This window comes from Piliocolobus tephrosceles, chromosome 11, assembly GCF_002776525.5.
Source record: "Piliocolobus tephrosceles isolate RC106 chromosome 11, ASM277652v3, whole genome shotgun sequence".
Classification (NCBI taxonomy): domain Eukaryota; kingdom Metazoa; phylum Chordata; class Mammalia; order Primates; family Cercopithecidae; genus Piliocolobus; species Piliocolobus tephrosceles.
The window spans coordinates 64,605,601-64,632,316 of record NC_045444.1 but is presented as its reverse complement, the minus strand read 5'-3'; the positions used below and the strand labels follow the sequence as shown (position 1 = coordinate 64,632,316).

Sequence of the window (26,716 nt, the reverse complement as noted above, 5' to 3'; positions counted from 1 at the left end):
GAACCCCCTGATCCACCTGTAGATGTAGAGGTTCATAATCCTACAGCAGAGGCAATGACTATTACATGGAAGCCACCTTTGTATGACGGAGGAAGCAAGATAATGGGCTACATCATAGAGAAGATTGCTAAGGGTGAAGAAAGGTGGAAGAGATGCAATGAACACCTGGTACCAATCCTGACCTATACAGCAAAAGGACTTGAAGAGGGGAAAGAGTACCAATTCCGTGTGCGAGCAGAGAACGCCGCGGGTATTAGTGAACCTTCTCGGGCTACTCCTCCAACAAAAGCTGTAGATCCCATTGGTAAGTTTTGTTTAATGGAGTTGCCACTTTCCCATTTTGAAATAAATGAAAATAATGTTTTGTCAGTTGTTTTCATCAGAACTGAAAACATTTATTTGGTTATGGTCATTATAGATGCCCCCAAAGTCATTCTGAGAACAAGCCTAGAAGTGAAACGAGGTGATGAAATAGCACTTGATGCAAGTATTTCTGGATCACCTTACCCAACTATTACATGGATAAAGGATGAGAATGCTATTGTACCAGAGGAAATTAAGAAGCGTGCAGCACCCTTGGTTAGAAGAAGGAAGGGTGAAGTTCAAGAAGAAGAACCATTTGTCCTGCCTCTGACACAGCGTTTGAGTATTGACAACAGCAAAAAGGGAGAATCTCAGCTACGCGTCCGAGATTCTCTCCGACCTGACCATGGTCTGTATATGATCAAAGTTGAAAATGACCACGGTATCGCAAAAGCTCCTTGTACTGTCAGTGTGTTAGGTGAGTCATTAAAACTACACTTTCCAACTGAAAAAGGTTTTAGTAAAACATAAAAATAAAAAGTTTGGGGGAGAGTTAAAAGAAATGGGACATAGCTTCAGCAAGTTATCCTCAGTCATATTTTATCTCCTGGCCATGTAAAAGAAATCACCTGACCTTGTTATTTATTAGCTAATAGAATACAATGATAGATGTGGGAAAACCAGAAATCATGTCAGAGGAGCATGCTCACATTTACATTTTCCATAGCAACCCTTCCCACACAAGTTTTTGATTACTGTTCTCTTTTGAAATATTAGATACACCGGGACCACCAATCAACTTTGTATTTGAAGATATCAGAAAGACCTCAGTCCTTTGTAAATGGGAACCACCCCTTGATGATGGTGGCAGTGAAATCATAAACTACACTTTGGAAAAGAAAGACAAGACAAAACCTGACTCAGAATGGATTGTTGTCACTTCAACACTTAGACATTGCAAATATTCAGTAACAAAACTGATTGAAGGAAAAGAGTACCTCTTCCGTGTAAGAGCTGAAAATAGACTTGGGCCAGGTCCACCATGTGTTTCAAAGCCACTTGTAGCTAAAGATCCATTTGGTAAGTTTCCTTTGGCATCTAAAGTTTGCCTTTTACCATGTACTTTGGTATATAATTACTACAGCTTGTAAAATTGCATTTTATGTCATATTAGGAAATTAATTCAAATGTTTTTTTTTTTTTTTTTATCAGAACCACCTGATGCACCAGATAAGCCCATTGTGGAAGATGCTACCAGCAACAGTATGCTAGTGAAATGGAATGAACCAAAAGATAACGGAAGCCCCATTTTGGGTTACTGGCTTGAAAAACGTGAGGTTAATAGTACACATTGGTCTCGTGTCAACAAAAGCCTTCTGAATGCCTTGAAAGCCAATGTAGATGGCTTATTAGAAGGACTCACCTATGTCTTCAGAGTATGTGCTGAAAATGCCGCTGGACCTGGAAAGTTCAGTCCACCTTCAGATCCCAAAACAGCACATGATCCAATCTGTAAGTAGTTCCTTAAGAAGAAGGTGGAGTAGAACAAGTTATTGTACATTTTAAAATCATCAGGGAGTTTGATTTTTATATCTTCATTCATTCTAGCTCCGCCTGGGCCACCTATCCCAAGAGTCACTGACACAAGCTCTACGACTATTGAACTAGAATGGGAACCCCCAGCTTTCAATGGCGGTGGGGAAATTATTGGCTATTTTGTTGATAAGCAGTTGGTTGGCACAAATGAATGGTCACGCTGCACAGAGAAGATGATCAAGGTCCGTCAGTACACAGTCAAAGAAATCCGAGAGGGTGCTGATTATAAACTTCGGGTGAGTGCCGTCAATGTCGCAGGGGAAGGACCGCCTGGAGAAACAGAACCTGTTACTGTGGCTGAACCACAAGGTACTTAACATTATTGGAATAAAATTATGGATATTTTCTCTATACAGGACTGTTTTTTTAATCTTTCATGGGCTAATGTATGACTGTTCTCTTTCAACAGAGCCTCCAACTGTGGAACTGGATGTTTCTGTCAAGGGTGGAATACAAATAATGGCTGGGAAGACTCTTAGAATTCCAGCTGTGGTAACGGGTCGCCCTGTACCTACAAAAGTATGGACCAAAGAAGAAGGGGAGCTGGATAAAGACCGCGTTGTAATAGACAATGTTGGAACCAAATCTGAACTAATTATCAAGGATGCACTGCGAAAAGACCATGGCAGATATGTGATTACAGCTACAAATAGCTGTGGTTCCAAATTTGCAGCAACCAGGGTAGAAGTTTTTGGTAAGGAATGTTGCATTGATTTTCATAGGATTTTCCCAAGGGTTACTATCTTATTACATTGATTTTTGGCTTTGTTTTGTTTTCAGATGTCCCTGGTCCAGTTCTTGATTTAAAACCTGTTGTAACAAACAGAAAAATGTGTCTACTTAACTGGTCTGATCCCGAAGATGATGGAGGAAGTGAAATAACAGGCTTCATCATTGAAAGAAAAGATGCCAAGATGCATACTTGGAGACAACCAATAGAGACTGAGAGGTCTAAATGTGACATCACAGGTCTGCTTGAGGGACAAGAATATAAGTTCCGTGTTATTGCCAAGAACAAGTTTGGCTGTGGCCCTCCTGTTGAAATAGGACCAATTCTTGCAGTTGATCCACTAGGTAAAAGAGAAGGTTTCATTGTGTTTATAGAATAATGTTTTGCTTCTGGTTATATTATTTACTGGGCGTTATGGCTTCAAACTCCCAACACTCTCAAAATCTATAGCTAAAGAGTAATAAGAGAAGTAAATCAAAAAACTATTAGCAACATTAAAGATATCATATTTGCTATAATTTCAGTGTAATTTGTGGCTGTAAGTATATTGATCATGCATGGTTTTTTGTACTGAAAAACTTGGATCTACAGGGGCTTAATAATAACCTAGAAGTAGTTTAGACATATCTCTCCAGTAGAACACATTGGAAGTCGGGTTTTTAAAATTTATTAGCCTAGTAGTGAAAGATAATTCAATATTCTTCAAAAAGATTAGACAATTGCCTGAGGATAAATGCCTTAGTCTTCCTCTATATTCAAAAAGTCCCCATACTGGAAGGACAGAGAGGCCCAAAACCAGAAACAGCCTCCAAATAATAGAAAACCAACCAGAGGGAATCTCCCAGAAATCAATACGAAACACTAAAATTGCACACACAGTAATGCACACTGACATCCCATCTAAGAAAGCAAAACCTTTGAGGAAGACCCATTCCTCAAGAGACAGAAGAACTTATTCCTTCACCATCACTCCCCGAAAAAAAAAAAAATTACATCCTATACCACTGCTGCAGCTCATCTATAAATGTCCAATATACCACAGGCTGTGCCAGAGGCCCAGAACAGAGCTGAGCTTCCACTCCTGGTTGCAATAACAGTGAACAAGTATGGATTGGATCTAGTTTTACCACTGAAAGCTTAACTCTTAGTTTGGTCCTTCAGGAAAGAAAACTTCAGCAGCATTACATATATCCTCTTTCCATCACATTTTGAACCCACATGTGAGGCAACATGACTCAAAGTATGTTCGCAGACATTCCCACTATCTGTTAATAAAAGAAAAAACACTTTGCTCTCAGCTGCTCATTCAAAGCAAAACTTCACAGACTTACTTTCCTAGTTCATTAGAATTAGAAGCATCCCCAGTTACAAAGGTTAATAATCTAAAATGTTAAATATAAAAAAGCATATGTGCCCTTGATTTATTTTTCACTGATAATCTTGATGAAAATTTGGCTAAGAAAAATTCTGTCTATATGAATGTCTATAATTTTGGCAACTGACAAGTTTTAGGAATGACTTTAAATAAGGATGTAAGGTTATGCCAAATAGAAGGCTATTTTTTACATAATTAAGTTGAAGTGAAATATTATTTCTTATATGAATATTTACCTCATGCTAATCATTTTCACTTGCCTCTGATGAAAGGTCCTCCAACATCTCCAGAGAGGCTGACATACACTGAAAGGACAAAGTCCACTATCACCCTTGACTGGAAAGAGCCCCGCAGTAATGGCGGCAGTCCCATCCAAGGATATATCATTGAAAAACGGCGTCACGACAAACCTGACTTTGAAAGAGTTAACAAGCGACTCTGCCCAACCACATCTTTTCTGGTTGAAAATCTTGATGAACACCAAATGTATGAGTTCCGTGTCAAAGCTGTCAATGAAATTGGTGAAAGTGAACCATCCCTGCCTCTTAATGTAGTCATACAAGATGATGAAGGTGCGAAATCTGAATATAATAATAATTTTAATGCATTTTACAGTGTGCCTTTATCCCATAAGTTGAAAAAACATCCTTATGACTTTGCTACTTTTTTTTCTTTCTCTTCTCTTTGCAGTGCCTCCAACTATTAAGTTGCGTCTGAGTGTTCGAGGAGACACTATCAAAGTTAAGGCAGGAGAGCCTGTCCACATCCCTGCAGATGTGACAGGCCTTCCAATGCCTAAGATTGAATGGTCCAAAAATGAAACCGTAATTGAAAAACCCACTGAGGCACTTCAGATAACTAAGGAAGAGGTATCCCGAAGTGAGGCAAAAACTGAGCTTAGCATTCCCAAAGCGGTACGGGAAGACAAAGGCACTTACACAGTTACTGCTTCCAATCGCCTTGGCTCAGTGTTCCGAAATGTTCACGTTGAAGTATATGGTAGGTGACTTGCTTTCTTACATCAAAAAGGCATCCAGTGTCTGTTTAAGAATTGACTTCTCAATATTCTCTGTTGATTCCTTTCCAGACCGCCCATCCCCACCAAGAAACCTTGCTGTTACTGACATTAAAGCTGAATCTTGCTACTTGACATGGGATGCCCCTCTTGATAATGGTGGCAGTGAAATCACCCATTATGTTATTGACAAACGTGATGCAAGTAGGAAGAAAACAGAATGGGAGGAAGTCACCAACACTGCTGTAGAGAAAAGATATGGGGTAAACTCTTCTAAATATTTTCTTAAACACATTAAAAGTACATTACTCTGGTTTGATGCCATTTTAGTATAACCTTGGAATTTGATAATTAAACTGAAAACCACGCACAATAAGCTGCTATTTTGTTATTGTAGTGTTTAGCCCCATACACATAAGGCTCCTTAGTAAACAGCGTTTGATACACAGATACTCTTTTAATTGAGATCCACTATCAGGTACAATACATCTACATATTTTTATTTTTAAAAAGCTTTCTCCTTTTGTCTGTCTTCCCATGTTTTGAGTCTTTATATTTATTTCTTCTTATAGTCATCCCTCCCAAAATAAGTTGAATTTTTAAATGAGTGAAAATCAACATAAGTATATTCTCTTCAATAAATTTCTATTTTTCTAATTTCTAGATCTGGAAACTTATCCCCAATGGTCAGTATGAGTTCCGAGTCAGGGCAGTGAATAAATATGGAATCAGTGATGAGTGCAAATCAGATAAAGTAGTCATTCAAGATCCTTATCGCCTTCCTGGACCTCCAGGAAAACCAAAAGTTTTGGCACGCACCAAAGGATCAATGCTAGTGAGCTGGACTCCTCCTTTGGACAATGGTGGCTCTCCAATTACTGGCTACTGGCTGGAGAAAAGAGAAGAGGGAAGTCCTTACTGGTCACGTGTTAGCCGAGCACCAGTAACCAAAGTGGGATTGAAAGGTGTGGAATTTAATGTTCCTCGTTTGATTGAAGGCGTTAAATACCAGTTCAGAGCCATGGCAATAAATGCTGCAGGAATTGGTCCTCCCAGTGAACCATCAGATCCAGAGGTTGCAGGAGATCCCATATGTAAGTATGCTTCCGTTTCTAGGGACTAATTTCTAAAGCACAAAGTCACTAAATGGGTAATTCTGCTCTTAAATTTCTTATATTTTTCTATGGCAAATTATTTTATTAAAATAAAAAAGGTTCATATTCACATACACTATCAGAAGTATATATGTATACATACAGGCACATATATATATATACATACACATATACATAAAATCATACAGTTTGTAAACTCTTGGATTAAACAAAATATTTTATGAGGAATCACAATAATAAAGACCTGGACGCTATCTTCTCTGATACTTTAAATAAGTTTCTAGCTCATTAGATACTGGGGAAATCATCTCTCCCACCAAACAGTCTGACCTTCCAGTAGGAATTCAACAAAAAGCAAAATGTTGTTAGCTTTTCAATAATATTATTGAACAAAGATTTAGGATTCTCGGGCGCAGTCTGTGAGGTCAAATAAGAGAGGAAAATTCTTCTAAAAGATCTGTGAGCAGATTAGTTCAAAAATTAAAAAATACTGTGGCCTAATAATTCATCCTATTTGCTATATATCTGATTAGATTCTCTATAGAAGAAAAATTCAATTATTTGTTAAAAAGAAAATTTTAAATACTCAAGTGCTATGTGGAGTATATATACATATATAAGCAGATAGTTATTCATTCATTTGCAAACTAGTACTGAACATGTGCTTTGTGCAAGGATCTATATTAACCACTGGAGGGGGAAAAGTTAAGATTAAAAAGACAAGTGGAGTAAGAGAATTTCTGTAATTGTAAAGCACTTTCAGAAAGGTAAAGGATTGTTATGGGATTATTGTAGACAATGATCCTGTCCCTAAAGGACATTAAGATTAGTTTGTGTTCACAGGTTTACTAGCTATTGATGGACTCATTTTAAAATTTTCATATTGTGCCAAATTAAATTTAAATCATGTTTTCAGTAAAGGCTATTGTAGAATTTCTTCAAAGGGATCTCAAAAGTCAAGTAGTTTTTCACCAATCATGTGTAAATAGAATGTAAATCTAACAAGATAGTAAGTAATCTTTCTATTCCCAGTTAGTTGTTTGCTTTCTCTGTTTTTGCATTAACACTAAAGGAAAATAGACCATTTCCTTTATTTCTCTTCTCTAGAAGCCAACTGTATTTCCTTTTAGCATTTCTATTTTAATATTTTAATAGATTAAAAATAATATATGATCATGTGTAGTAAAAGATTGTAGCACTTCATCAGGTTTAAAATCTGATGAAGCTTTTTTTTTCTTTTGTTATTAGTTCCACCGGGGCCACCTTCTTGCCCAGAAGTAAAAGATAAAACGAAGTCAAGCATCTCACTAGGATGGAAACCTCCAGCCAAAGACGGTGGCAGCCCAATCAAAGGATACATTGTAGAAATGCAAGAAGAAGGTACTACTGACTGGAAAAGAGTAAATGAACCAGACAAACTTATAACTACCTGTGAATGTGTGGTGCCTAATCTGAAAGAGCTCAGAAAGTACAGATTCAGAGTGAAAGCTGTCAATGAAGCTGGTGAATCTGAACCAAGTGATACAACCGGGGAGATCCCTGCCACTGATATTCAAGGTACTAGTACTTACTCAGTTTTGGATTCCTCTTTGGATTTGTATTCCTCTTTGGATCTCATTATAAAATTGATTAATTTACTTTTCAATTACTCTTCAATTGAAGATATTTCAATTACTTTTTGACAAATATGAGTTAAATCCTGTTAAATTGTATGTGGTATTACAGAGGAACCAGAAGTTTTCATTGACATTGGAGCACAGGACTGTCTGATTTGTAAAGCTGGCTCACAGATTAGGATTCCTGCTGTCATCAAGGGACGCCCAACACCAAAATCATCTTGGGAATTTGATGGAAAGGCAAAGAAAGCAATGAAGGTAAGAAAATAACCATTCTCCTCTTTTTTCCACTGAATCACTATGAGGAGTATTTATACTACAACTGACTGTCTCCTTTTCTAATAGGATGGAGTTCATGACATACCCGAAGATTCACAGGTAAAAAAATAATAATTAAAATAATTCAAAATACGGTTGACTTCAATACTACTATGATTTCATTCAATGTATGACTACTATTTTCTTTGTACAGCTCGAGACTGCTGAAAACTCCTCAGTAATTATTATTCCAGAGTGTAAACGATCTCACACAGGCAAATACAGCATCACAGCCAAGAATAAAGCAGGACAAAAGACTGCAAATTGCAGAGTTAAAGTCATGGGTAAGAAAGACTTTGAAAGTTGCAAAAGAATAAAAACAAATCATGTTTAAGCATTTAAGGAACTTTGCTTATATTGTGATTTACATCCAACAGATGTACCAGGCCCACCCAAAGATCTGAAAGTCAGTGATATCACAAGGGGTAGTTGCAGACTTTCATGGAAGATGCCAGATGACGATGGAGGAGACAGGATTAAAGGCTATGTTATCGAGAAGAGAACTATTGATGGAAAAGCCTGGACCAAAGTCAATCCAGACTGTGGAAGCACCTCATTTGTAGTGCCTGATCTCCTCTCTGAACAGCAATATTTCTTCCGTGTGCGAGCCGAAAACCGTTTTGGTATTGGCCCACCCGTGGAAACCATTCAGAGGACCACTGCCAGAGATCCGATATGTAAGCTTTAAAATCTAAATTTAAAATATCTTCTCAAAATTGAAGTATATTATTATAAACAATGCTTAATACTTCCTTTAACTATTTTTAAAGATCCTCCTGATCCTCCTATTAAACTCAAAATTGGCCTCATCACAAAGAACACAGTGCATCTGTCATGGAAACCCCCAAAGAATGATGGGGGCTCCCCTGTTACCCACTATATTGTTGAGTGCCTTGCATGGGACCCTACTGGGACAAAGAAAGAAGCCTGGAGGCAGTGCAATAAGCGTGATGTGGAAGAACTGCAATTTACTGTTGAAGACCTAGTAGAGGGTGGGCAATATGAATTCCGAGTCAAAGCTGTCAATGCTGCAGGAGTCAGCAAGCCTTCAGCCACTGTTGGTCCCGTGACTGTCAAAGACCAGACATGTAAGTACCAATGTACTGACAAAGAATGTCCTCCTTACGGCTGCCTTCCTAGGTGTTCAATAATAGTTCAAAATTAAAAGAGCTGTATCTGTACCTTAGAAAGCTACCATGGCTTGAATGTAAACATGGCCACATTGCTCAATTACTCATTCCCTCAATTTCCACAGAATTTGCACATTCCTTTACCTGTTAACTTTTCTCTATTCAAAGGAGATGATGTCTGTAACTTCCTCGCTGTAATTGTCTCAATGGCAGGCTGTTTTGCTTATCAGAGGTTAAAGCAATTTCTCTGCATGCTCCTCAAAAGGGACAGAAAGTAACTAGTCATTTGCTTAGCAACTGCTGAGACCCATTTATCTTCACAATCAAGTTTCTATTTCTCTATATGAGAAAAGATACATCCATTTTAATGAAGTATATATAATATATATGGTAATAATTCTTCCTCTGATAATTACCATCACTACTGTTGTGTATCTGTTTATTCTCTCATCTAAGTGTAAAGAAACTGTAGTCGCTACCCTCTTTGAATATTTGTGTCCTAAATTTGACCAAAATGGAAAATTCCTTCCCTTTTATTAACCGTTATATTTCTTAAAAGGGGAATTCACCTTCTTATGTACCCCTTCATAATTCTGCATAAACATTAGAGAGTATCCCATGATACTCTCCTACTACAATCTCCTCTCTTCCCTTTTGTCAGGATATGAGAATATAATAATATGCATCATTATATGCATAATGATGCCAAATGAAGAGAGGCAAGCCCTGATATACAGCCACATGTAGATCCCTGTGTACCTGCTCCCCAAACTAGTGTAATAGCGTTAAAGACAGAACCGTTCTTTACATTGGGCTGAGCTACAAAGTCTGACTACGGTGGATTCAAACAGCTTTATAGTCACTATGAATTCTACTTTCTATCCCTCAATGCTTTTTGCTCGTAATGACAACTTTTTTTTCAATAATCTAGGCCCACCATCAATTGAGCTAACAGAATTCATGGAGGTTGAAGAAGGAACTGATGTTAACATTGTGGCCAAAATTAAAGGTGTGCCATTCCCAACACTAACCTGGTTTAAAGCTCCTCCAAAGAAGCCTGATAACAAAGAACCTGTTCTCTATGACACCCATGTCAACAAACTGGTGGTGGATGATACTTGCACTTTAGTTATTCCACAGTCTCGCAGGAGTGACACTGGCTTATATACCATCACAGCTGTAAATAATCTGGGAACAGCATCAAAGGAGATGAGACTGAATGTCCTGGGTAAAGACTGCATGGTTTAGTTAAAACTACTTGTTTTTCTGTTCATAAATAACATTTGGCTTTAAAATCATCTGACTGATAAAGGGTTCCTTCTTTAAACCATTTTAGGTCGTCCTGGTCCCCCAGTGGGACCCATAAAATTTGAATCTGTTTCAGCAGAGCAAATGACACTGTCTTGGCTTCCACCTAAAGATGATGGTGGGTCTAAGATTACAAACTATGTAATTGAGAAAAGAGAAGCTAACAGGAAGACATGGGTCCGTGTCTCCAGTGAACCTAAAGAGTGCACATACACGATTCCCAAATTGCTAGAAGGCCATGAATATGTATTCCGAATCATGGCCCAGAATAAATATGGCATTGGAGAACCTCTTGACAGTGAACCTGAAACAGCAAGAAACCTCTTCTGTAAGTAGGACAACATTTTCACAAACAAAGTCATTTTTACTTTTTCAAAAAAATTTCTTATAATCAATATGATCTTTTTCACAGCTGTCCCTGGAGCACCAGATAAACCAACAGTTAGCAGCGTGACTCGTAACTCCATGACCGTCAACTGGGAAGAGCCAGAATATGATGGAGGCTCTCCCGTGACAGGGTACTGGCTGGAAATGAAAGACACTACTTCAAAGAGATGGAAGAGAGTTAACCGAGATCCTATCAAAGCCATGACTCTGGGTGTTTCTTATAAAGTGACTGGTCTTATTGAAGGTTCTGACTATCAATTCCGGGTATATGCAATCAATGCTGCTGGCGTGGGTCCAGCAAGTCTGCCATCAGACCCAGTGACTGCTAGAGATCCAATTGGTAAGCCTTGAAACCATTCCTTTTTTTTAAATCTTATTTTCCAAAAGTGCCTTGGGGAAGTCAAGAATACTAATGTATACTGGCTCTTTCCAGCTCCTCCTGGTCCTCCATTTCCCAAAGTGACAGATTGGACTAAATCATCTGCAGATCTAGAGTGGTCTCCCCCACTAAAAGATGGTGGATCCAAAGTAACTGGATACATTGTTGAATATAAAGAAGAAGGAAAAGAAGAATGGGAAAAGGTAGGAAAACTTGGCACTAAGGAAATGCACTATGAATAAACTAAAAATGTCTTAGTTATTCTCAATCCCATTAACTTCTGTCTATATTTTTTGGATTAAGAAATCAGGAAAACAGCATAATTTTAACTCATATTCCAAACATCTGTTAATGTCAGAAATCTAATCAAAAGTTAAGTCATGATATTACTAATCTTTTGGTTATAAATCCTGGAATGTGGAATAAATAAAGGTTTAATTGTTTGACAATAATTTTAAAGCATAACTCCTGCCAAGTTATTCCATTCAGTATTGCCTGTAGTATCTGATCCCTGAAACCTAAACCAGCAACAATTTTCCCAGAGTAAACAGTTAAATAGGCTGCTGGTGATGCTTTAGGAAGTCATTAAAGCAAGAAGCTACAAATGACTATTCTAATTTTAAAATGTTTATGATTTCTCCCCAGGGTAAAGATAAGGAAGTGAGAGGAACAAAGCTTGTTGTGACAGGATTAAAGGAAGGAGCATTCTACAAATTTAGAGTTAGAGCAGTCAACATTGCTGGCATTGGAGAACCTGGAGAGGTCACAGATGTCATTGAAATGAAAGACAGACTTGGTAATTATCAATCCTTCTTTTACACCATCAGTATTTATGTTTCAGATTGAAGGGGGAAAAATCACATTTGTAATTTTCAATTGCTTCCAGTTTTACCTGACCTTCAGCTAGATGCCAGTGTCAGAGACAGAATTGTCGTCCATGCTGGAGGAGTGATCCGAATCATTGCCTATGTGTCTGGAAAGCCTCCTCCAACCGTAACCTGGAACATGAATGAAAGAGCCTTACCTCAAGAAGCCACCATTGAGACCACAGCTATTAGCTCATCCATGGTCATCAAGAACTGCCAGAGGAGCCATCAAGGCGTCTATTCTCTTCTTGCCAAAAATGAAGCCGGAGAAAGAAAGAAGACAATTATTGTTGATGTATTAGGTAAATACTTTCAATTTGTCTGTGCGACTTTTTAAACAAACATTCTTATTATATTTACACAAGGCTACACTGTGTGCTATGTAACAAACATTTTGGAAAATAAGAAAAATCACCCATAATCACGTTGAACATTATTAGAATTTTTTAAAATTTCCTCCTTACTTTTTTATTATATGCATATTCTGTTTGGTGGGTCTAAGATTACAAACTATATAATTGAGAAAACAGATGATAACAAGAAGACATACATCCATGTCTCCAGTGAACCTAAAGAGTGCATGTACACAATTCCCAAATTGCTAGAAGGCCATGAATACGTATTCTGAATCATGGCCCAGAATAAATATGACTTTTTTACAGAACTTGTCCCCATACTGTCTATTATGTTGTTATACAGTTTTCATAGAAGCAACTTTCCTTCAAGTGTACATGAATGTTTAACAATTTGCCAGTGCTGACCATTTCACATCATGAGACTCTATCCCTATCACGAAATTATCATAATAATGCAAAAACTTCTTTGAAGGGTTTCAGTATTCTAATTGAAGAGAGGCATCATAGTTGGTTATCAATATTGCATTTCTAGTCATTGAATATAGAGTTGAACTCTATGAGGCTTTTTCATGCCTCTCATTGGAGGCTTTAGTCCAGTGATTTGCTCAGAACTTGAAGCCCTTCCCCTCAGAGCTCTTTCTAAGCATGTCTGTAGGCACAACAATACTCCAGTCACAGTTTTTATGTGAAAGTTGCCAGTTCTATGTTGAATATAATTAATATAAGAATGTCATAAGGAAAAATATTTCATTAACCAATAATCCCACAGACTTTCAGGTTAGTTTCAAGCACCTAAAGCTCTTTTGCCTAATGGCTATTACTCTAATTTGAAAACTGGTACATTTCCATGTTAATTATTTGCAACCTCCTCAAAGTCATTCTGAAATTTGGGGCCTCCTATGCTGCTCGTTGATCCAGTGATCATCCAGAAAGAATCCATGTCTCCCTCCTTTTCCCCTGGAGAGGCAACTGGACATAGAAACTGACTATGCCACTCTTACCCACCTCCTGTATCCCTCTGCATGTTTGCCTCCCAGCTCCCTCCTGTCCAACTCACAAATTGCTTTTAAAAAGCATTTTTATTTTCCCTTCAGCCTCTACTAAAAGCATGGTAACCAACACCTGTTGCAAAACTACTTCATTAACAAATGTGGGGCTTGATGCTATGACTCACACCTGTAATCCCTTGACTTTGGGAGGCCGAGGCAGGTGGATCACTTGAAGTCAGGAGTTCGAGACCGGCCTGGCCAATATGGTGAAACCCTGTCTCTACTAAAAATGTAAAAAACTATAGTCCCAGCTGCTTGTGAGGCTGAGGCAGAATTGCTTGAACCTAGGAAGTGGAGGTTGCAGTGAGCTGAGATCGCGCCACTGCACTCCAGCTTGGGCGACAGAGCAAGATTCCATCTCAAAAAAAAAAAGGGGGTTGACTGTTTTTGTATTGACTAGATAGCAGGAGGAGGAGGAAAAACTAACTCAATTAGTAGACACAAAACCTTACTTTCTTCATAACAACATTTTGTCTCCTTTTAAAAAACAAATATTGAGCATTATCTTTCATTGAAGGCAAACAGATTGAAATATTTTCTTCTTATTTCCAGATGTTCCAGGTCCTGTTGGAACACCATTCCTAGCTCACAACCTAACCAATGAGTCCTGCAAACTGACATGGTTTTCTCCAGAAGATGATGGAGGCTCTCCAATCACCAATTACGTCATTGAAAAGCGTGAATCTGACCGCAGAGCATGGACCCCAGTGACATATACAGTTACCCGACAAAATGCTACTGTCCAGGGTCTCATTGAAGGAAAGGCCTACTTTTTCCGAATCGCGGCTGAAAATAGTATTGGCATGGGTCCATTTGTTGAGACATCAGAGGCACTTGTTATCAGAGAGCCAATAAGTAAGTAAAATTAAAAGCAATTTTATGTTTAATCACTTCTTTACTCATTTAGTACAAGACTATGGTGAAAAAATATGTGTATAAATGCCATACATTTCATTCATTTGACAAGCAGTTATTACACAACTACACAGTATCTGATTTGGTAGTACTCGGACAGTGATTGTGAAAGAGATTTTACAAATACGTATAATTCATCAAATTTCTTTCTTTTTTTTTTTTCTTGGTTTTGTTTTGACACATAGTCTTACTCTGTTACCAAGGCTGGAGTATAGTGTCATGATCTTGGCTCACTGCAACCTCCACCTCCGAGGTTCAAGTGATTCTTGTGTCTCAGTCTCCCAAGGAGCTGGGATTACAAACATGCACCACCATGCCCAGCTAATTTTTGCATTTTTAGTAGAGACACGGTTTTGCCATGTTGGCCAGGCTGGTCTCAAACTCCTGACCTCAAGTGATCCACCTGCCTCACCTTCCAAAAGTGCTGGTATTACTACGCCTGGCCCATTTATCAAATTTCTTCCATCTATACCTCACAGACTTTTTAAAAATTCCCACTTAATGGCATTAATAGAAACTGAATTATTTTCCTACGTCTAAAACTATCAACTCTGAAGATCTTTCTTAAATTATTTTTCCTCAGCAAACCTCATTTCCTCATCTGTCAAGTGAAGAAATTCTATTGTATTTGGTCCTTTTTAACTCTAATAGTTTTCGGATGAGACCTCTTTTGCTATTTATGGGAGCAGAGGGTTTAATGTTTAAACACAATCCTCAGAAAAGGAATATTCACTACATCCTACTACATTCTTAATGTGACACTTTTTTCTACCACAATTCCTATACTTATATTCACAGCTGTACCAGAACGTCCTGAAGACCTGGAAGTCAAAGAAGTTACTAAAAGTACTGTAACTTTGACTTGGAATCCTCCTAAGTATGATGGCGGGTCAGAAATTATTAACTATGTCCTAGAAAGTCGGCTCATTGGAACTGAGAAGTTCCACAAAGTTACAAATGACAACTTGCTTAGCAGAAAATACACTGTTAAAGACTTAAAAGAAGGTGATACCTATGAGTACCGTGTCAGTGCTGTCAACATTGTTGGACAAGGCAAACCATCATTTTGCACCAAGCCAATCACTTGCAAGGATGAGCTGGGTATGTGTCTACTACAATTTATACTTCAGAAACTTGCACATTTGTAGTTCATAATAAGACATCAGTAAAAATGACTTGCCTTTATAATTGTACATTTTAGCACCCCCAACACTTCACCTCGACTTCAGAGATAAGCTCACGATTCGAGTTGGTGAAGCTTTTGCCCTCACTGGCCGTTACTCAGGCAAACCAAAGCCTAAGGTTTCCTGGTTCAAAGATGAAGCTGATGTGCTGGAAGATGATCGCACTCACATAAAGACTACACCAACAACACTTGCTTTAGAGAAGATCAAGGCCAAACGTTCAGATTCCGGCAAATACTCTGTGGTTGTGGAGAATAGTACAGGCTCTAGGAAAGGTTTCTGTCAAGTCAATGTTGTTGGTAAGTCTTATTTAGTGTAAAGAATAGATCGTCTGTTCTTTCAAAAGCAGAAATGGAAATAACATTTTGTGCTATGATTTTTTTTTTTCTGCAGACCGTCCTGGTCCACCAGTAGGACCAGTTATTTTTGATGAGGTGACCAAAGATTACATGGTTATCTCTTGGAAGCCTCCTTTAGATGATGGAGGCAGTGAAATCACCAATTATATTATTGAGAAGAAGGAACTGGGTAAAGATGTCTGGATGCCAGTGACATCTGCAAGTGCTAAAACAACATGCAAAGTGTCTAAACTACTTGAAGGAAAAGATTATATTTTCCGGATACATGCTGAAAATCTGTATGGAATAAGTGATCCTCTGGTGTCTGATTCAATGAAAGCCAAAGATCGTTTCAGTATGCATTATGTCTCTTTTTAGTGATTCAATGCTTGATATAACTAATAGGAAGAAATAAATTTCTAACACATTTTCCAACATTTGTTACAGGGGTTCCTGATGCACCTGATCAGCCAATTGTTACAGAAGTTACCAAAGACTCTGCATTAGTAACCTGGAACAAGCCACATGATGGAGGAAAACCTATCACAAACTACATCCTGGAAAAGAGAGAAACTATGTCTAAACGATGGGCTAGAGTTACCAAAGATCCTATTCATCCGTACACTAAATTTAGGGTTCCTGATCTTCTAGAAGGATGTCAGTATGAATTCCGGGTTTCTGCAGAAAATGAAATTGGTATTGGAGATCCAAGCCCACCATCCAAACCAGTCTTTGCTAAAGATCCAATTGGTATAGTATTAATGGATTTATTCAGTTTTCATGTTATTTAACTTTGTTTTCAGCTGTATGCTAATTCATTTTTTACTTTTATTTTTTAGCTAAACCAAGTCCACCTGTTAATCCTGAAGCAATAGATACAACATGCAATTCAGTCGATCTAACTTGGCAGCCACCACGTCATGATGGTGGGAGCAAGATTCTGGGTTATATTGTTGAGTACCAGAAAGTTGGAGATGAAGAGTGGAGAAGAGCCAATCACACCCCTGAGTCATGTCCTGAAACTAAATATAAAGTCACTGGTCTTCGGGACGGTCAAACTTATAAGTTCAGAGTGTTAGCAGTCAATGAAGCTGGTGAATCAGATCCAGCTCATGTTCCAGAGCCAGTCCTAGTAAAAGACAGACTTGGTGAGTAAAATGATCTCACTTGTGTTTGCAAGGAAAATAGATGTCTGATTGTATGTGTTTAATTATAATCTGCATTATGGATCAAATCTGAGTGTTCTGTTCTCTCTTTTCTAGAACCCCCTGAGTTGATTCTTGATGCCAACATGGCAAGAGAACAACACATTAAGGTTGGTGATACTCTAAGACTTAGTGCCATCATCAAAGGAGTGCCATTCCCAAAAGTAACTTGGAAAAAAGAAGACAGAGATGCTCCAACTAAAGCAAGAATTGATGTGACTCCGGTTGGTAGCAAGCTTGAAATTCGTAATGCTGCCCATGAAGATGGTGGAATTTATTCTTTAACAGTGGAGAATCCAGCTGGTTCAAAAACTGTGTCAGTAAAAGTACTTGTATTAGGTAAGAATTTTAATACTTACGCCATTAAAAATAAATTTTGATAATTTTGAGCTCTTATTTGGATAAAATTACTTATAAAACTGTTATTTAACACTTTTTAGATAAACCTGGGCCACCTAGAGATCTGGAAGTCAGTGAAATTAGGAAAGATTCTTGTTACCTTACTTGGAAAGAACCACTGGATGATGGTGGTTCTGTTATTACCAATTACGTGGTTGAGAGGAGAGATGTTGCCAGCGCCCAGTGGTCATCTCTCTCAGCTACATCAAAGAAAAAGAGTCACTTGGCTAAATATCTGAATGAAGGCAACCAGTACCTCTTCCGAGTAGCTGCAGAGAACCAGTATGGACGTGGTCCTTTTGTTGAAACACCAAAACCAATCAAGGCTCTGGATCCTCTCCGTAAGTTGCTTTCTCTGAATACAAAACTATTGTTTGACTGTCTTCAAGAATATTCCTTTTTCATCATAACTTCTTCTTTGAAAAGATCCCCCAGGGCCACCCAAGAACCTGCACCATGTAGATGTTGACAAGACTGAAGTCTCCCTCGTCTGGAATAAGCCAGATCGTGATGGTGGTTCTCCAATCACTGGATATTTGGTGGAATATCAAGAAGAAGGCACCCAGGACTGGATTAAATTTAAGACTGTGACAAACTTAGAGTGTGTGGTTACCGGACTACAACAAGGAAAGACCTATAGATTCCGTGTAAAAGCTGAAAATATTGTGGGTCTTGGTCTCCCCGACACAACTATCCCGATAGAATGTCAAGAAAAACTAGGTAATTTTTGGACTAGCAGTTTTATCTTATTTCTTTTTAAAATTATTCACGTAGGTGAAAATCAAAATCTAATTTTTTCATGTTTACTTTTCAGTGCCTCCATCCGTGGAGCTAGATGTGAAATTAATTGAAGGTCTTGTGGTAAAGGCTGGAACCACAGTCAGATTCCCTGCTATTATAAGAGGTGTGCCTGTTCCTACCGCAAAGTGGACAACCGATGGGAGTGAGATTAAAACCGATGAGCACTACACAGTTGAAACAGACAACTTCTCATCAGTACTTACCATTAAGAACTGCTTAAGGAGAGACACTGGAGAATATCAAATCACAGTTTCCAATGCAGCTGGTAGCAAAACAGTAGCTGTACATCTTACTGTTCTTGATGTTCCTGGGCCACCAACAGGTCCTATTCATATTCTGGATGTTACTCCTGAACACATGACTATCTCATGGCAGCCACCTAAGGATGATGGAGGAAGCCCTGTGATAAATTATATTGTTGAGAAACAAGATACGAGGAAAGACACTTGGGGTGTTGTCTCTTCGGGAAGCAGTAAGACAAAGCTGAAAATCCCACATCTGCAGAAGGGCTGTGAATATGTTTTCCGAGTTAAAGCAGAGAATAAGATAGGTGTTGGTCCTCCCCTTGACTCCACACCTACTGTTGCTAAGCATAAATTTAGTCCTCCATCTCCTCCTGGTAAACCAGTGGTTACTGACATTACTGAAAATGCGGCAACAGTGTCTTGGACCCTGCCAAAATCTGATGGTGGCAGTCCAATAACTGGCTACTATGTGGAACGTCGAGAAGTAACTGGCAAATGGGTGAGGGTCAACAAAACACCTATTGCTGACCTTAAGTTCAGAGTGACTGGACTCTATGAAGGAAATACATATGAGTTTAGGGTTTTTGCTGAAAATCTTGCAGGACTAAGCAATCCATCCCCAAGTTCCGATCCAATAAAAGCTTGCCGTCCCATCAAACCACCTGGACCACCTATTAATCCTAAACTGAAAGACAAGAGCAGAGAAACAGCTGATTTGGTGTGGACAAAGCCTCTCAGTGATGGTGGTAGCCCCATTCTAGGATATGTAGTGGAATGTCAGAAACCTGGCACAGCACAATGGAACAGGATTAATAAAGATGAACTCATTAGGCAATGTGCCTTTAGAGTACCTGGACTAATTGAAGGAAATGAGTACAGATTCCGTATAAAGGCAGCTAATATTGTAGGAGAGGGTGAGCCAAGAGAACTAGCAGAATCTGTGATTGCAAAAGATATCCTTCATCCTCCAGAAGTAGAACTTGATGTTACTTGTCGTGATGTTATTACCGTGAGAGTAGGCCAAACTATCCGCATTCTAGCTCGAGTCAAAGGCAGACCTGCACCAGACATAACTTGGACTAAGGAAGGCAAAGTATTGGTCCGAGAAAAGAGGGTGGACATTATTCAGGATCTACCTCGTGTTGAGTTACAAATTAAAGAAGCTGTTAGAGCTGATCATGGCAAGTATATCATCTCAGCTAAGAACAGCAGTGGACATGCCCAAGGTTCAGCCATTGTTAACGTCCTTGACAGACCTGGGCCTTGCCAGAATTTGAAGGTTACCAATGTAACCAAAGAGAACTGTACAATTTCTTGGGAAAACCCACTAGATAATGGCGGCTCAGAAATAACAAACTTCATAGTAGAATATCGCAAACCAAACCAGAAAGGCTGGTCAATTGTTGCATCAGATGTCACTAAACGATTAATCAAGGCCAACCTTTTAGCCAACAATGAATACTATTTCCGAGTTTGTGCAGAGAATAAAGTAGGTGTTGGGCCGACCATCGAAACAAAAACTCCCATTCTGGCTATTAACCCTATTGACAGACCAGGTGAGCCTGAAAACCTTCACATTGCGGATAAAGGAAAGACATTTGTCTACCTAAAGTGGCGGAGGCCTGATTATGATGGTGGCAGTCCAAATCTCTCATATCATGTTGAAAGAAGGCTGAAGGGCTCCGATGACTGGGAAAGAGTGCATAAAGGAAGCATTAAAGAAACTCACTACATGGTTGACAGATGTGTTGAAAACCAGATTTACGAGTTCAGAGTGCAAACGAAGAATGAAGGTGGGGAAAGTGACTGGGTGAAGACAGAGGAAGTTGTTGTTAAAGAAGACTTACAAAAACCAGTACTTGATCTGAAATTAAGTGGGGTCCTAACTGTCAAAGCAGGGGACACCATTAGGCTTGAGGCAGGGGTTAGAGGCAAACCATTCCCAGAAGTTTCATGGACCAAGGACAAAGATGCTACAGACTTTACAAGATCACCAAGGGTCAAGATTGATACCAGGGCTGATTCATCTAAATTTTCTCTTACTAAAGCAAAGCGAAGTGATGGGGGTAAATATGTAGTTACGGCAACTAACACAGCTGGCAGTTTTGTGGCCTATGCCACTGTCAACGTTTTAGATAAGCCTGGTCCTGTGAGAAATCTGAAAATTGCTGATGTGTCCAGTGATAGGTGTACTGTTCACTGGGATCCACCAGAAGATGATGGCGGCTGTGAAATCCAAAATTATATTCTAGAAAAATGTGAGACAAAGCGAATGGTTTGGTCTACCTATTCTGCTACTGTCTTGACACCTGGTACTACAGTAACACGTCTCATAGAAGGAAATGAATATATTTTCAGAGTCCGTGCAGAAAATAAAATAGGCACAGGGCCTCCAACAGAAAGTAAACCAGTCATAGCCAAAACCAAGTATAATAAACCTGGACGCCCTGATCCCCCAGAAGTCACTAAAGTAAGCAAAGAAGAGATGACTGTGGTTTGGAATCCACCTGAATATGATGGTGGAAAGTCTATAACAGGATACTTTTTGGAGAAAAAGGAAAAGCATTCAACACGATGGGTCCCTGTTAACAAGAGTGCAATCCCTGAGAGACGTATGAAAGTACAGAATCTCTTCCCAGACCATGAATATCAGTTCCGTGTCAAGGCAGAAAATGAAATTGGAATTGGAGAACCAAGCTTGCCTTCAAGACCAGTGGTGGCAAAAGACCCCATAGGTAGGATGTCCTTGTTTTTTCTAATATTACATCAACTCTTAATCTCAAGCACAGAAGTATTTGATAAATAAGTTAATGTAACATCTAAATCCATAACATAAAAACTGTATTTAGCAAATATTTTTCCAAATAGACCTTTTACCAAAATACCTAAAAGGTACAAACAATAGTAGATTCTCATTTTTATGAAGGAAAATAAAGAGGACTCTAATTGAAAAATTGGACAACCTATATTTGATTAACTGAGACTAGGCTATATAAAATTACACATTGAAGTATCACTATTAGTAGTTAAACATATGTATATCTATTCTTATATTTTATTTTCAGAGCCACCTGGTCCACCAACCAATTTCAGAGTGGTTGATACAACCAAACATTCCATAACTCTTGCGTGGGGAAAACCAGTCTATGATGGCGGTGCACCGATCATTGGATATGTTGTGGAAATGAGACCAAAAATAGCAGATGCATCTCCTGATGAAGGCTGGAAACGGTGTAATGCTGCAGCACAGCTTGTACGCAAGGAATTCACTGTTACTAGCTTGGATGAAAACCAGGAATATGAGTTCAGGGTGTGTGCCCAAAACCAAGTTGGTATTGGGCGCCCTGCAGAGCTAAAGGAAGCTATCAAACCTAAAGAAATACTAGGTAAGTCCTTCCTTTAGCATGTGATTCATTCACACTTAATTTCTTATGATTTCCCCACATTCTGAAATATCAATTAATGACCTTAATGTCATTTGCAGAACCTCCGGAGATTGATTTGGATGCCAGCATGAGAAAACTGGTCACAGTGAGAGCAGGATGCCCTATTCGTCTCTTTGCTATAGTGAGAGGACGACCAGCCCCTAAAGTCACTTGGCGAAAAGTGGGCATTGATAATGTGGTCAGAAAAGGACAAGTTGATCTGGTTGACACTATGGCTTTCCTTGTCATCCCCAATTCTACCCGTGATGACTCAGGAAAATATTCCTTAACACTTGTGAACCCAGCAGGAGAAAAGGCTGTATTCGTAAATGTCAGAGTATTAGGTGGGTTACTAAAACGCTTCTCCCTCCCACTTCAAATATGAATTTGTTAATAGGGATGCTGAGGAGATGTGTATATCTGATTTTATGACTCTTTACAGACACTCCTGGACCTGTGTCTGATTTGAAAGTTTCAGATGTCACTAAAACATCATGCCATGTGTCCTGGGCCCCTCCTGAAAACGACGGTGGGAGCCAAGTGACACATTATATTGTGGAGAAACGTGAGGCAGACAGAAAGACATGGTCGACCGTTACCCCAGAGGTTAAGAAAACAAGCTTCCAAGTAACCAATCTTGTCCCTGGGAATGAGTATTACTTCAGAGTAACTGCTGTCAACGAATATGGCCCTGGCGTCCCAACAGATGTCCCAAAACCAGTGCTTGCATCAGATCCTCTAAGTAAGTATTATGCTTTCTTCCTCCTTTTAACTTCAGCCCCCTATTTCAGCAAGGTCAAGATACTAATACCGTTTTAATCCACTTCTGAAAGAGATTTCATCTGTAGAGACCCAAATAGTGTAATAAATATCTATCTCACTCATGAAACACTTTTTTGATCTGTCTCATCTTACATGTTTTACTTTTAATGTACTGAACTACAGGTTCTATGTGCATTGGAGCAAATGACATACTAAAACTCTTATGTACGTTAACAACGGGGATTTGATTAGGTTACCTAGGTAATTTTATACATCATGTTTTTCTTCTAGGTGAGCCGGATCCCCCAAGGAAATTAGAAGTGACTGAAATGACAAAGAACAGTGCCACCTTAGCCTGGTTACCTCCCCTGCGTGATGGAGGTGCTAAAATCGATGGCTACATCATTAGTTACAGAGAAGAAGAGCAGCCTGCAGATCGCTGGACAGAGTACTCAGTGGTAAAAGATCTCAGCCTTGTTGTCACTGGCCTAAAGGAAGGAAAGAAATACAAATTTAGAGTAGCGGCCAGAAATGCTGTTGGAGTCAGTTTGCCAAGAGAAGCTGAAGGAGTGTATGAAGCCAAAGAACAACTGTGTAAGTAGTCGTTGCTTCATTTATGTCATGTGCTAAGTTTATTAGAATTTCTTTTATATGTAGACATTTCTCCCTGAGGAATCTAGCTCTATAAATACTTGAAAAACAACAGAGAACAGTGGCTTTCAAACACGTGGGTGGGCCAACAACACACAGTAAATAAACTTATACAAACACATAGATAACTAAAAAACATTTCCTGAAACAATACCCATTCATTATCATGTGCACTCTTATGTTTTCTACTCTGTGTTTTTAAAAATGTTGGCTGTACAACAAACATATATAAAAAAAGCTCATCATCACTGGTCATTAGAGGAATGCAAATCAAAACCACAATGAGATATCATCTCATGCCAGTTAGAATGGCGATCATTAAAAAGTCAGGAAACAACAGGTGCTGGAGAGGATGTGGAGAAATAGGAACGCTTTTACACTGTTGGTGGGAGTGTAAATTAGTTCAACCATTATGGAAGACAGTGTGGCGATTCCTCAAGGATCTAGAACCAGAAATACCATTTGACCCAGCAATCCCATTACTGTGTATATATCCAAAGGATTATAAATAATTCTACTATAAAGACACATGCACATGTATGTTTATTGTGGCACTGTTCACAACAGCAAAGACTTGGAACCAACCCAAATGCCCATCAGTGATAGACTACATAAAGAAAATGTGGCACATATACACCACAGAATACTACGCAGCCATAAAAAAGGATGAGTTCATGTCCTTTTCAGGGACATGGATGAAGCCAGAAACCATCATTCTCAGCAAAGTAACACAAGAACAGAAAACCAAACACTATATGTTCTCATTCATAAGTGGGAGTTGAACAATGAAAACGCATGGAGACAGGGAGGGGGGCATCACACACTGGGACCTGTCAGGGGGATGGGGGGCTAGGGGAGGGATAGCATTAGGAGAAATACCGAATGCAGATGATGGGTTGATGGGTGCAGCATATCACCATGGCACGTGTATACCTATGTAACAAGCCTGCACATTCTGCACATGTATCCCAGAACTTAAAGTAAAAAAAAAAAATTGGCAGTAATACAAGCATTAATTTGAACCAGTATAGTTCTCCACCAGAAGAAACTTAATCACCTTCCCAAAATTAATATCTTTTCATTTTACTTTCAGTGCCACCAAAGATCCTTATGCCAGAGCAAATTACTATCAAAGCTGGGAAAAAACTCCGAATTGAAGCCCACGTGTACGGAAAGCCTCATCCCACCTGTAAATGGAAAAAAGGAGAAGATGAAGTTGTCACATCCAGCCACCTGGCAGTGCATAAAGCAGACAGCTCTTCAATTCTGATCATAAAAGATGTGACTAGAAAAGACAGTGGTTACTACAGCCTCACAGCAGAGAACAGTTCTGGGACAGACACTCAGAAAATCAAAGTTGTAGTCATGGGTGAGTTACGTATTAGACAAACAGCCATCTAAATATGAAACTCTGAGACATTTTTACCCATCAGATCCTTGTTCTTACATTTCTTTCCTCTTGGTTCATGCAGATGCCCCTAGCCCCCCTCAGCCTCCATTTGACATTTCTGATATAGACGCCGATGCTTGCTCCCTGTCGTGGCACATCCCTCTGGAGGACGGAGGCAGTAACATCACCAATTACATAGTGGAGAAGTGTGATGTAAGCCGAGGGGACTGGGTCACGGCTCTAGCTTCAGTCACAAAAACTTCCTGCAGGGTTGGAAAGCTGATCCCAGGCCAGGAGTACATCTTCCGGGTCCGTGCTGAAAACCGATTTGGCATCTCAGAGCCTCTCACATCTCCAAAGATGGTTGCGGAGTTCCCATTTGGTATGTTTTTGTGAAGGGGGAAAAAACGTTATGTTTTCTTTCTAGTTTGTTACTGAATGAAAAACTGACATTTTCCTTGTCTTCATCTCCAGGTGTTCCTAGTGAACCAAAGAATGCACGAGTCACCAAAGTCAACAAGGACTGTATTTTTGTTGCGTGGGACAGACCAGACAGTGATGGAGGGAGCCCCATTACTGGTTATCTGATTGAACGCAAGGAAAGAAACAGTTTGCTGTGGGTGAAAGCCAACGATACTCCTGTCCGGTCAACTGAATATCCTTGTGCTGGCCTTGTAGAAGGTCTTGAGTATTCATTCAGAATCTATGCCTTAAACAAAGCTGGATCCAGCCCACCCAGCAAACCCACAGAATATGTAACTGCAAGAATGCCAGTTGGTAAGTTTTGGGGTTTTTTATTGTTGTTGTTGTTGTTTTAGTATTATGGAGGCATATTTAAATCTCAGAGTCTAAGATTTGGACTCCAAGATGTAGACAGTAGTAGAGATCTGAAGATTACAACTCCTGTTCAAGAATATGTTCTATCTCTTACAATGAAGATGACATATTAAAAAAAGAAAAGGACATATAATTTCCTTTAAAGCATACAGCAAGGACTCAAAAGTGCATACTAGTTGGACAATTATTAAAATGGGATAATTGTCATCCTGTTGAGCTTGTTACTTAGCAGCAGGGATGATAATGTGAAATATGGAAGTTCAAACTTCTGCTAGTAAGATAAATGGTGAGTGTACCTCTTTTTGTTTTAGATCCTCCTGGGAAACCTGAAGTTATTGATGTCACCAAGAGTACTGTATCTCTGATCTGGGCACGTCCAAAGCATGATGGAGGCAGTAAAATTATTGGTTATTTCGTAGAAGCTTGCAAACTTCCTGGTGATAAATGGGTACGGTGCAATACTGCACCTCACCAGATTCCCCAGGAAGAGTACACAGCTACTGGCCTAGAAGAGAAAGCTCAGTATCAATTTAGAGCTATTGCCAGGACCGCAGTAAACATTAGCCCACCTTCGGAACCTTCTGATCCAGTGACTATCCTCGCAGAAAATGGTAAGATTCTGCTGAGTATTATAGGCAAAGATGTAACAGCATTCATGATGGTCATTTTTCCTAATCAACAACTAAGTATACACCTAAGGAAAAGAGGAAAAATAAAATGATATTTTATATATAGACACAAACATTATGATTATGGAGAATCATAATAAAAGCAGGATACACAACTGTGGCAACAATATAATTTCAATAGTTATTCAATAATGCAGTTATTCAGACACATGAAAAAATGCTCGCCATCAGAGAAATGCAAATCAAAACCACAATGAGATACCATCTCACACCAGTTAGAATGGCAATCATTAAAAAATCAGGAAACAACAGGTGTTGGAGAGGATGTGGAGAAATAGGAACACTTTTACACTGTTGGTGGGATTGTAAACTAGTTCAACCATTATGGAAAA

General features: G+C 39.1%; 1 protein-coding gene across 1 annotated transcript in view; it reads left to right on the top strand.

Moving 5' to 3' along the window:
- The window catches only part of TTN (titin), a 272,956-nt gene that overhangs the window by 187,406 nt on the left and 58,834 nt on the right, over window positions 1-26,716 (top strand). The window contains exons 222-262 of the mRNA XM_026454265.1: window positions 2-304; window positions 419-781; window positions 1,081-1,383; window positions 1,516-1,815; window positions 1,912-2,208; window positions 2,309-2,593; window positions 2,680-2,973; window positions 4,277-4,576; window positions 4,695-5,003; window positions 5,092-5,282; window positions 5,684-6,113; window positions 7,383-7,691; window positions 7,860-8,008; window positions 8,096-8,128; window positions 8,223-8,352; window positions 8,446-8,745; window positions 8,839-9,156; window positions 10,130-10,426; window positions 10,535-10,834; window positions 10,919-11,233; window positions 11,327-11,475; window positions 11,918-12,068; window positions 12,159-12,440; window positions 14,096-14,398; window positions 15,257-15,559; window positions 15,660-15,941; window positions 16,036-16,335; window positions 16,428-16,730; window positions 16,820-17,128; window positions 17,243-17,524; window positions 17,626-17,925; window positions 18,011-18,304; window positions 18,399-21,365; window positions 21,696-22,016; window positions 22,115-22,399; window positions 22,498-22,797; window positions 23,109-23,411; window positions 24,562-24,837; window positions 24,941-25,240; window positions 25,333-25,635; window positions 26,007-26,306. Of these exons, the coding sequence (XP_026310050.1) occupies window positions 2-304; window positions 419-781; window positions 1,081-1,383; window positions 1,516-1,815; window positions 1,912-2,208; window positions 2,309-2,593; window positions 2,680-2,973; window positions 4,277-4,576; window positions 4,695-5,003; window positions 5,092-5,282; window positions 5,684-6,113; window positions 7,383-7,691; window positions 7,860-8,008; window positions 8,096-8,128; window positions 8,223-8,352; window positions 8,446-8,745; window positions 8,839-9,156; window positions 10,130-10,426; window positions 10,535-10,834; window positions 10,919-11,233; window positions 11,327-11,475; window positions 11,918-12,068; window positions 12,159-12,440; window positions 14,096-14,398; window positions 15,257-15,559; window positions 15,660-15,941; window positions 16,036-16,335; window positions 16,428-16,730; window positions 16,820-17,128; window positions 17,243-17,524; window positions 17,626-17,925; window positions 18,011-18,304; window positions 18,399-21,365; window positions 21,696-22,016; window positions 22,115-22,399; window positions 22,498-22,797; window positions 23,109-23,411; window positions 24,562-24,837; window positions 24,941-25,240; window positions 25,333-25,635; window positions 26,007-26,306 (14,139 nt within the window). The remainder of the gene's footprint in view (window position 1; window positions 305-418; window positions 782-1,080; window positions 1,384-1,515; window positions 1,816-1,911; window positions 2,209-2,308; window positions 2,594-2,679; window positions 2,974-4,276; window positions 4,577-4,694; window positions 5,004-5,091; window positions 5,283-5,683; window positions 6,114-7,382; window positions 7,692-7,859; window positions 8,009-8,095; window positions 8,129-8,222; window positions 8,353-8,445; window positions 8,746-8,838; window positions 9,157-10,129; window positions 10,427-10,534; window positions 10,835-10,918; window positions 11,234-11,326; window positions 11,476-11,917; window positions 12,069-12,158; window positions 12,441-14,095; window positions 14,399-15,256; window positions 15,560-15,659; window positions 15,942-16,035; window positions 16,336-16,427; window positions 16,731-16,819; window positions 17,129-17,242; window positions 17,525-17,625; window positions 17,926-18,010; window positions 18,305-18,398; window positions 21,366-21,695; window positions 22,017-22,114; window positions 22,400-22,497; window positions 22,798-23,108; window positions 23,412-24,561; window positions 24,838-24,940; window positions 25,241-25,332; window positions 25,636-26,006; window positions 26,307-26,716) is intronic.